Raw genomic sequence first — 12,307 nt, 5'->3', positions numbered from 1 at the left:
GGTGAGCGCTGTTTACTAAGTGAGCAGCTTGTTACCATTTAAACCATTCTTTACTACCCTGTTAACATATTGTAAGCATCACAACTATATTACGCATCCATTCCAAATCAGATGACAAATGATCTATAAATTATGAAATCCATCAAATACAGAATCTTGTTTTCCTATATATCAATCACTCAGCAATGAATTGATTTGAGTAAGGTCACTATGATAATAACGTTATTAAAGGTTTTATGACATTCATTTTAATTTATTTTTATTTTTTATTTTAGGTTTTATGACCTCAATTACACCCAAAAAACCTGAACTTTGAACATTCACTGGATTTTCTGTGGTCTGAAGTTTTCTTTGGGGTTTGGAAGCCTTTTGAGCTACAATGAAAACAGGCAACACAGTGAAAACAGTGACATCTGCTGGCAAATCCCATTGACATATATGGGATTTGCAGGGTCTTACATCACTTACTGCCGGCAAATCAGAGCACCTGTTTGAGCCAGAAAACCACAGATCACAGAAAATCTACTGAATGTTAAAAGTTCATGTTTTTTGGGTGCAATTGAGATTAGAAAACCTAAAAAAATAAGAATAATTCCAAAACCTTTTTTTTAATGTCACAATCCCTTTAAGGTTTGTTTGTTTTTTCTCTTCTAGCAGAAGGACTTTGCCTCTCAATATGTTAACAAAAACATGCTTCAGCTCATTATTAACAGTTTTTCGGATTCGTCAATGGGGCCATATTCTAGAATATCAAATCCTCTTTACAGGATCAGGGAAAGTCCTATCACAGAATTGTTGAAGAATCAGCAGCTGTACTTTCCCATGAATGAAGGGGAAAAAAAGGGAAAACAGCTGTGAATTGCTCCCCCTCGGAAAGAAATTCTTCAACATTGGCATATTTCTCAAATGTCTCACTTCACTTCTCTTCTCAGAACAAAAACACAAAATAAGGATCTAATTTGGGACTATGACATAGAACATCTGATGACATGTCATGTGGCATCAATCATCAACCTCACCAAAAACCAACCTTCCCCATCCTAGATGTAGGCCTGTCACAATTATTACATAATAATCGCACATATTTTTTCAAAATTGTATCTGTATTAAAAAAGCTATTTTAATAGCTTAAATGGCAGATCTACAAGCTCACAATGCATCACAAGCTAGTGAGCTTGTATATCGCCTACTTTCACAATTATTTTAATAATGTGTACGACATTTTTAAAGTGTAAAATTATTCAAAAAATGTTGGACTTTTTTGGCCATGGTACATTATTTATTGTGGTTATTGGTACTGGTCATTGTCAGCAATTTCTTTGTATTTTTAAGGTATTCGTCATGTGCAACCTAAAAGCCTACTTTTTTTATATACGTTGAATGTTCAATCCCCAAAATACAATTAAATCATGAATCACAATGATCTGTATGCCAATGAATCATCAACTAAAATGCCATGATTGTGACAGCACTACCTAGATGCTGATGTCACTGACCTGTCTGGGGTGTCTCGTTGAGGTTTAGCCTCCCCTGCACGAGGCGCAGCCTTGGAACTCTTGTTGGCGGTCATGATTTCCTGCAAACCGCCCACTCATCTGATGAAGAGACACAATGGCATAAGGGATCGTGTTTACCCCAGTACACATAACAAGACATACATACATGGCCATTGTTTAACTTAACCTTGAGCTGACAGTGCAAACCATAGCTCCTCTGAGGTTGTTTTGACTTAATCAGAAGATTAAGTTGTGGTGGGAATTAAGTGTGACTGAAAATATCCTTGAAATAGGAAAGTAGTAGACAATGAAAGAAATCTGTAGCTAATAGAATATTAGGCCATAACCATGACAACTGTATGACCCCTAATCCAGAGCCATATCAAATATCAATTGAGTGACTCAATTGAGGGGCAAAGTACTGTCATACAATCACTTTTGCCCAGAATGTTTGGTCCGATCTCAATTCTAGACCAAAAGTGCAACATTTTCTAATCAATGTATACAACAAAATAGACAAAGAGTTTCTACTTCAGAACAATTAACTAGAATACATTTTATTTAAACACAAGTGAGCCCTATTCAAAAGATTTCAAAATCTACAAGCTGAAGACAGTGAAAACTAGAAACCAGGAGGATAGGAGTGTGTGTGTTTGGCAAAATGTTTAGGATTAATATAAACATGTTTTGTGTGTGTGTGTGTGTGTGTGTGTGTGTGTGTGTGTGTGTGTGTGTGTGTGTGTGTGTGTGTGTGTGTGTCTGTGTGTGTGTGTGTGTGTGTGTGTGTGTGTGTGTGTGTGTGTGTGTGTGTGTGTGTGTGTGTGTGTGAAGCGACTTGGCCTGTTGTAGCGCCACCATGATGCTGATTTGAAAACTGTCAAGTGGCATTTCTTCCTCAGTCTAGTGGGAATATGCATGCACAGTTTCACCACAATCACACGATGTGTTCATGATTTGCAGCATTTTGTTTGAAACTGAGCACTCCTGCGAACTTTGGAAGCCAATATTAGCCAATCAGGATGGAGTCTGAAAAATCTGAAAGACCTGTTTCGTTGAATGGCTCTAGAGAGACTGTGTGATGTTTGGACATGATGTTTGGACAAAATCTGTAGTTGTACTGTCCAATTTGTTTTTGCACAAAGCGGCCTCCTGGTGGCGCTATAAGAGGCCAATGTGAAAACCTTGGGTCAGAGGTTCAGCTGTGGCATTCAGGGAGTGTGTGTGCAGAGTATGGCTGCGATCAAGCAAACGGTGCCGGAGATTAGCTGTCCACAGACGGACGGACACACGGACGGACACACACGCACACACACACACACACACACACACACACACACACACACACACACACACACACACACACACACACACACACACACCACACACACACACACACACACACACACACACACACACACACACACACACACACACACACACACACACACACACACGGACGGACGGACGGACGGACGGACGGACGGACGGAGTTGCAAAACATACTCTCTCCCCATGCTTGTTGATTATTGATTATTATTATTGTCCCTGGTGGAGACAATAATCAATCAAATAATGACTGATATATCAACCAGACCGATATTGGTAGTGCTCAGCTCTGGACACAACTAATCCTCAACCTAGCTTCTGTCCATTCTGATGGGCATACTGTCGTCAAAAAATCACTCAGGAGCAGGTTCCACAGGTATACTGAAGTATACTTAAAATTGAGAATGATGCAAAGGGAAGAACACCTCTGCCAATATGAGGCCGAAGATGCGTGCGTGCGTGCGTGTTTGCGTGTGTGCGTGCATATGTGACTATGTGTGCATGCACGGGTGCGTGTGGTGCATGTTTTTAATAAGGCAGCCAACATTAACAGACTAGACTCCTCTACTGGCTCATGACATGTTGTCTGTCTTTTCCCATGAATGTGTTGAGCTAGAGAACCGCTGGAACTAAAACAGTGTTTCTATTACAGACATGAGTTTTATCATCTGTATAGGAAAGTTGTGGTTTCGGTGCAACAGACTCTCGTGGACACACACAGTCTCTCTGCACAGTAAAACCCTAGGTGTTCATTTAACTCAGAGAGTGTACGAATGTTACCTTTGTACAATCTTTAAGTTACAAATGGATACATGAACACTCAGGATTTTACTGTCTGTCTAATGTTAAGCAAATGCTTTTCTTTTGCTGTATAATATTTACAATACTGTACCTACCTACATACGTACACAAATTATGGTTAATATATTGTAGATCAGTTGCATGTCAGTTAAACACCATGAAAAGGAAACCCCAAGACAGCGGAGCGGCATTACTATGTTATAACACTTTCCTGGACAATTACAAAGACCTGCAATCAACAATTCCCTCTCCCTTCAATCCAATGGCCATTGGCCTAGAATATCACTTCTATCTCAATTCTCCATCTCTAAAAGATTATGGCTTAGTTAGAATGTGGTCAAATGAGATCTGTCTCTATAGAGACCAGAGGTGATGGATGGGAGGGTCCTTGTCAGAGCTTTGCTCAGGAGCGACTTGTTTACAGGAAGTTGTTGTATGGACTATGGATTAGGCAGCCAACCAGCAGTGGGACTGTGTCCTATAGAGACAGATGAGAAGGCCAACAAGCATTGGGACTGTGTCCTATAGAGACAGATGAGAAGGCCAACCAGCATTGGGACTGTGTCCTATAGAGACAGATGAGAAGGCAGCCAACCAGCAGTGGGACTGACTGTGTCCTATAGAGACAGATGAGAAGGCCAACCAGCAGTGGGACTGACTGTGTCCTATAGAGACAGATGAGAAGGCCAACCAGCAGTGGGACTGACTGTGTCCTATAGAGACAGATGAGAAGGCCAACCAGCAGTGAGACTGTGTCCTATAGAGACAGATGAGAAGGCCAAACAGCAGTGGGACTGACTGTGTCCTATAGAGACAGATGAGAAGGCCAAACAGCAGTGGGACTGACTGTGTCCTATAGAGACAGATGAGAAGGCCAAACAGCAGTGGGACTGACTGTGTCCTATAGAGACAGATGAGAAGGCCAAACAGCAGTGGGACTGACTGTGTCCTATAGAGACAGATGAGAAGGCCAACCAGCAGTGGGACTGACTGTGTCCTATAGAGACAGATGAGAAGGCAGCCAACCAGCAGTGGAACTGACTGTGTCCTATAGAGACAGATGAGAAGGCCAACCAGCAGTGGGACTGACTGTGTCCTATAGAGACAGATGAGGAGGCAGCCAACCAGCAGTGGAACTGACTGTGTCCTATAGAGACAGATGAGAAGGCCAACCAGCAGTGGGACTGACTGTGTCCTATAGAGACAGATGAGAAGGCCAACCAGCAGTGGGACTGACTGTGTCCTATAGAGACAGATGAGAAGGCAGCCAACCAGCAGTGGAACTGACTGTGTCCTATAGAGACAGATGAGAAGGCCAAACAGCAGTAGGACTGACTGTGTCCTATAGAGACAGATGAGGAGGCAGCCAACCAGCAGTGAGACTGACTGTGTCCTGTGTCTGTACTGTACTGTACTGTACTGTACTGTACTGTACTGTACTGTACTGTACTGTACTGTACTGTACTGTACTGTACTGTACTGTACTGTACTGTACTGTAGAGGTTCCCAACCACCGGTACGCGGACCGTACCGGTGGCACGTGTCCGCAGGACACGTGCCACCGGTACGCGAGAGGGGAATTCCAAGTTTTCACGTCGTATAAAAATCCATTTGAAAACACTGAGAAAAGAGAGAGGACAAACACCAGACCTGATGGCCGGTGTGCGTAGAGCGCGACGCTCAATCACCCATTGGAATGCAAATGCTTGCCTTTGTATCCTACTAATCTCTTTGAAAACGCTTCGATTGTGCGGCGGGGGGCGGACGGACGACAGGGATGACGAAAAGTTGACTTGTCTGTTCATTGACTGATTTATAAACGGCTTGGAGTCAGTGTTACTCCCATGTTGCGTAGCACTGTCCAATCCTTGGTATCTTTACCGTTCATGTATGCTCTGCGGGCAGCAGCAGGCAGGCTATTTTGTCACGATCGCGCTAATGAAACCAAACCCTACACGGTGAGTCGGTGACAGTACAGGATTATTATTTCATGTCAAATGAAAAGATGATGTTATCCAGGTAAAGTAGTGACCTAATGCCTAATGTGTCACTCTGCATGTTTAACTAAGTTTTCCACATGTCCAAAGCAATTTATGAAAAAGACATAAGCCTAACCCTTTTTTTTAAATAAATCATACTATCATTGTTGATAATGATATAACGCCATATAGGTTCAGTCCATTTAGGGCCAGTCAACTGTCTTCCATGAGAACGATGCCGCCCGCTAAACTATATATACTATACGTATATATGGCTATACATTTTGTATTTACTCATTCAAAAGGTATTGGAAAATAGCAACAAGCTTTTAACAGTTTGGCAGCTCTCACACACTCTTACTACATCACATTTGAGATGAAATCAATTGTTATTTCATGTAGCTTTTAACTGCTTCGCAACAATGTGACAAACAGGCCACAAAGGTCCAAAATGGAGTTTGGTGCATAAACACCAAGGCGTTAGCCAACTAACTTCCTGGCGTCTGATAGCATCTCCTTACACTAAATAACAAGCTATAAATAAGAATTTTCTAAACAAAATCTAGAGGACCTTTGACCTTTGAAGCACAATCAAAGGTCCTCAACTACGGACATTTTCTCTTGAGATCGGTCAAAACGTAATGCAGTAAAACTCCAGAAGAGTTGTTCAGTACTAAGCCTCTGTTGTGTGCACATAGAAATCTTCACTGTTACTTTAAACATAACTCTGACAGTGTACAAAACCCATTACGGGTCCATTTGGTTACTTTTGTACACTCTCAGAGTTACATGACTGTGGAGTTTAGTGCCAACGAGGGTGATTGCTCATCTATATACCCATTTACTGCCACCATTTATTGAGAAATTAGGATCTAATTCACGCCAGCATTTTTTTAATTTGAGCTCTTATTTTGAAAAGCCACATTTTGCCTCAACCGGAAGTGGGCTTATCCCTGCCAGATTTACGTTGCCAAGACAACCTTTGTTTACATCATCGGATAAATGCCGGTACACTATAGCCCTCCACAACGTCGGCTCGTGCCGTCAAAGAAACGCTGTTTTGACCAAAAATGCCATCTGGGACAAGGAATAGGAGATACAGGCGATTGAAAGAAACGGATAGAATGGATTATTATGGCGACGGCGATCTAAGATGAACGATCCAGTGCAGTGCTAACAACACTGCTAGCTAACCGGCTAACGTGAGTAGCATTATGGCTCGATCGATCAAACGCACTATAAAAGTGCAATTGCCGAAGGGCTACGGCAATGGCAGCAAGTGTTAATATCAAAATTAGGCTTCAATTGCCGAAGGGCTTCGGCAATGGCGGCAAGAGGGTTTTAACAAGAGAGAAGTTGTCACGTAGCATGTGCGCACTAGCCAATGAAAAGATGTGCGCATGAAAACTGTTCGCAACACGCCAGGTCTATGCAAGTGAGCACAAATGACATGTGAGAAAATTCATTCACAAGCCCACAAATGCCATTCAAATGCCATTCAACACACACTACGACTCGCTTACAATTCGCTAACCTGGCAACTACTACTCCGTCTTTTAATTGGCTACTAGCTCTGCCTGTCAGCCTCTGCTGCTCTCCGACTCTCCCTGACAGTCCTGTCCACTGTCCGGACTCCGCAGCCCGCAGGAGAAAAAAACGAGGAAGGAGAGGAACTTTCGCCTCACGATTTTGCTTATTCCTTCTAAATCTCTGTATATTAAATATCGATCTCTCAGCGAATCTCTTAGTTACATAAATATTGGTGTTTCACATATTTTGGTTTCTTCCAAACTATTACAATTACACCGTTCGAATTAGCCATTTCGCCTGCCAGCCATACTGCCGAGTACATTTGCGCACACACACACGCACGCCTGGAAGCCACGATCTCTCTCTCGCCACGCCACGCACGCACGCACGCACGCACGCACACACACACACACACACACACACACACACACACACACACACACACACACACACACACACACACACACACACACACACACACACACACACACACACACACACACACACACACACACACACACACACACACACACACACACACACACACACACACACACACACACACACACACACACACACACACACACACACGGACGGACGGACGGACGGACGGACGGACGGACGGAGTGCAAAACATACTCTCTCCCCATGCTTGTTGATTATTGATTATTATTATTGTCCCTGGTGGAGACAATAATCAATCAAATAATGACTGATATATCAACCAGACCGATATTGGTAGTGCTCAGCTCTGGACACAACTAATCCTCAACCTAGCTTCTGTCCATTCTGATGGGCATACTGTCGTCAAAAAATCACTCAGGAGCAGGTTCCACAGGTATACTGAAGTATACTTAAAATTGAGAATGATGCAAAGGGAAGAACACCTCTGCCAATATGAGGCCGAAGATGCGTGCGTGCGTGCGTGTGTGCGTGTGTGCGTGCATATGTGACTATGTGTGCATGCACGGGTGCGTGTGGTGCATGTTTTTAATAAGGCAGCCAACATTAACAGACTAGACTCCTCTACTGGCTCATGACATGTTGTCTGTCTTTTCCCATGAATGTGTTGAGCTAGAGAACCGCTGGAACTAAAACAGTGTTTCTATTACAGACATGAGTTTTATCATCTGTATAGGAAAGTTGTGGTTTCGGTGCAACAGACTCTCGTGGACACACACAGTCTCTCTGCACAGTAAAACCCTAGGTGTTCATTTAACTCAGAGAGTGTACGAATGTTACCTTTGTACAATCTTTAAGTTACAAATGGATACATGAACACTCAGGATTTTACTGTCTGTCTAATGTTAAGCAAATGCTTTTCTTTTGCTGTATAATATTTACAATACTGTACCTACCTACATACGTACACAAATTATGGTTAATATATTGTAGATCAGTTGCATGTCAGTTAAACACCATGAAAAGGAAACCCCAAGACAGCGGAGCGGCATTACTATGTTATAACACTTTCCTGGACAATTACAAAGACCTGCAATCAACAATTCCCTCTCCCTTCAATCCAATGGCCATTGGCCTAGAATATCACTTCTATCTCAATTCTCCATCTCTAAAAGATTATGGCTTAGTTAGAATGTGGTCAAATGAGATCTGTCTCTATAGAGACCAGAGGTGATGGATGGGAGGGTCCTTGTCAGAGCTTTGCTCAGGAGCGACTTGTTTACAGGAAGTTGTTGTATGGACTATGGATTAGGCAGCCAACCAGCAGTGGGACTGTGTCCTATACCTATAGAGACAGATGAGAAGGCCAACAAGCATTGGGACTGTGTCCTATAGAGACAGATGAGAAGGCCAACCAGCATTGGGACTGTGTCCTATAGAGACAGATGAGAAGGCAGCCAACCAGCAGTGGGACTGACTGTGTCCTATAGAGACAGATGAGAAGGCCAACCAGCAGTGGGACTGACTGTGTCCTATAGAGACAGATGAGAAGGCCAACCAGCAGTGAGACTGTGTCCTATAGAGACAGATGAGAAGGCCAAACAGCAGTGGGACTGACTGTGTCCTATAGAGACAGATGAGAAGGCCAAACAGCAGTGGGACTGACTGTGTCCTATAGAGACAGATGAGAAGGCCAAACAGCAGTGGGACTGACTGTGTCCTATAGAGACAGATGAGAAGGCCAAACAGCAGTGGGACTGACTGTGTCCTATAGAGACAGATGAGAAGGCCAACCAGCAGTGGGACTGACTGTGTCCTATAGAGACAGATGAGAAGGCAGCCAACCAGCAGTGGAACTGACTGTGTCCTATAGAGACAGATGAGAAGGCCAACCAGCAGTGGGACTGACTGTGTCCTATAGAGACAGATGAGGAGGCAGCCAACCAGCAGTGGAACTGACTGTGTCCTATAGAGACAGATGAGAAGGCCAACCAGCAGTGGGACTGACTGTGTCCTATAGAGACAGATGAGAAGGCCAACCAGCAGTGGGACTGACTGTGTCCTATAGAGACAGATGAGAAGGCAGCCAACCAGCAGTGGAACTGACTGTGTCCTATAGAGACAGATGAGAAGGCCAAACAGCAGTAGGACTGACTGTGTCCTATAGAGACAGATGAGGAGGCAGCCAACCAGCAGTGAGACTGACTGTGTCCTGTGTCTGTACTGTACTGTACTGTACTGTACTGTACTGTACTGTACTGTACTGTACTGTACTGTACTGTACTGTACTGTACTGTACTGTACTGTACTGTACTGTACTGTACTGTACTGTACTGTACTGTACTGTAGAGGTTCCCAACCACCGGTACGCGGACCGTACCGGTGGCACGTGTCCGCAGGACACGTGCCACCGGTACGCGAGAGGGGAATTCCAAGTTTTCACGTCGTATAAAAATCCATTTGAAAACACTGAGAAAAGAGAGAGGACAAACACCAGACCTGATGGCCGGTGTGCGTAGAGCGCGACGCTCAATCACCCATTGGAATGCAAATGCTTGCCTTTGTATCCTACTAATCTCTTTGAAAACGCTTCGATTGTGCGGCGGGGGGCGGACGGACGACAGGGATGACGAAAAGTTGACTTGTCTGTTCATTGACTGATTTATAAACGGCTTGGAGTCAGTGTTACTCCCATGTTGCGTAGCACTGTCCAATCCTTGGTATCTTTACCGTTCATGTATGCTCTGCGGGCAGCAGCAGGCAGGCTATTTTGTCACGATCGCGCTAATGAAACCAAACCCTACACGGTGAGTCGGTGACAGTACAGGATTATTATTTCATGTCAAATGAAAAGATGATGTTATCCAGGTAAAGTAGTGACCTAATGCCTAATGTGTCACTCTGCATGTTTAACTAAGTTTTCCACATGTCCAAAGCAATTTATGAAAAAGACATAAGCCTAACCCTTTTTTTTAAATAAATCATACTATCATTGTTGATAATGATATAACGCCATATAGGTTCAGTCCATTTAGGGCCAGTCAACTGTCTTCCATGAGAACGATGCCGCCCGCTAAACTATATATACTATACGTATATATGGCTATACATTTTGTATTTACTCATTCAAAAGGTATTGGAAAATAGCAACAAGCTTTTAACAGTTTGGCAGCTCTCACACACTCTTACTACATCACATTTGAGATGAAATCAATTGTTATTTCATGTAGCTTTTAACTGCTTCGCAACAATGTGACAAACAGGCCACAAAGGTCCAAAATGGAGTTTGGTGCATAAACACCAAGGCGTTAGCCAACTAACTTCCTGGCGTCTGATAGCATCTCCTTACACTAAATAACAAGCTATAAATAAGAATTTTCTAAACAAAATCTAGAGGACCTTTGACCTTTGAAGCACAATCAAAGGTCCTCAACTACGGACATTTTCTCTTGAGATCGGTCAAAACGTAATGCAGTAAAACTCCAGAAGAGTTGTTCAGTACTAAGCCTCTGTTGTGTGCACATAGAAATCTTCACTGTTACTTTAAACATAACTCTGACAGTGTACAAAACCCATTACGGGTCCATTTGGTTACTTTTGTACACTCTCAGAGTTACATGACTGTGGAGTTTAGTGCCAACGAGGGTGATTGCTCATCTATATACCCATTTACTGCCACCATTTATTGAGAAATTAGGATCTAATTCACGCCAGCATTTTTTTAATTTGAGCTCTTATTTTGAAAAGCCACATTTTGCCTCAACCGGAAGTGGGCTTATCCCTGCCAGATTTACGTTGCCAAGACAACCTTTGTTTACATCATCGGATAAATGCCGGTACACTATAGCCCTCCACAACGTCGGCTCGTGCCGTCAAAGAAACGCTGTTTTGACCAAAAATGCCATCTGGGACAAGGAATAGGAGATACAGGCGATTGAAAGAAACGGATAGAATGGATTATTATGGCGACGGCGATCTAAGATGAACGATCCAGTGCAGTGCTAACAACACTGCTAGCTAACCGGCTAACGTGAGTAGCATTATGGCTCGATCGATCAAACGCACTATAAAAGTGCAATTGCCGAAGGGCTACGGCAATGGCAGCAAGTGTTAATATCAAAATTAGGCTTCAATTGCCGAAGGGCTTCGGCAATGGCGGCAAGAGGGTTTTAACAAGAGAGAAGTTGTCACGTAGCATGTGCGCACTAGCCAATGAAAAGATGTGCGCATGAAAACTGTTCGCAACACGCCAGGTCTATGCAAGTGAGCACAAATGACATGTGAGAAAATTCATTCACAAGCCCACAAATGCCATTCAAATGCCATTCAACACACACTACGACTCGCTTACAATTCGCTAACCTGGCAACTACTACTCCGTCTTTTAATTGGCTACTAGCTCTGCCTGTCAGCCTCTGCTGCTCTCCGACTCTCCCTGACAGTCCTGTCCACTGTCCGGACTCCGCAGCCCGCAGGAGAAAAAAACGAGGAAGGAGAGGAACTTTCGCCTCACGATTTTGCTTATTCCTTCTAAATCTCTGTATATTAAATATCGATCTCTCAGCGAATCTCTTAGTTACATAAATATTGGTGTTTCACATATTTTGGTTTCTTCCAAACTATTACAATTACACCGTTCGAATTAGCCATTTCGCCTGCCAGCCATACTGCCGAGTACATTTGCGCACACACACACGCACGCCTGGAAGCCACGATCTCTCTCTCGCCACGCCACGCACGCACGCACGCACGCACACACACACACACACACAC

The 12,307-nt window shown here is 43.5% G+C and overlaps 1 protein-coding gene across 4 annotated transcripts in view; it reads right to left on the bottom strand.

Moving 5' to 3' along the window:
• dennd2b (DENN domain containing 2B) overlaps positions 1-12,307 on the bottom strand; it is a 69,925-nt gene that overhangs the window by 43,253 nt on the left and 14,365 nt on the right. For all 4 annotated transcript variants that reach the window (XM_083759479.1, XM_083759481.1, XM_083759478.1 and 1 more), the window contains one exon: positions 1,497-1,595. In XM_083759479.1, the coding sequence (XP_083615605.1) occupies positions 1,497-1,570 (74 nt within the window). In that variant the 5' untranslated portion in view covers positions 1,571-1,595. The remainder of the gene's footprint in view (positions 1-1,496; positions 1,596-12,307) is intronic.

Source organism: Protomyctophum parallelum, assembly GCF_964188405.1.
Source record: "Protomyctophum parallelum genome assembly, chromosome: 2".
Taxonomy (NCBI): Eukaryota; Metazoa; Chordata; class Actinopteri; order Myctophiformes; family Myctophidae; genus Protomyctophum; species Protomyctophum parallelum.
The sequence above is the reverse complement of the archived record's forward strand: the minus strand, read 5'-3'. Positions and strand labels throughout refer to the sequence as shown.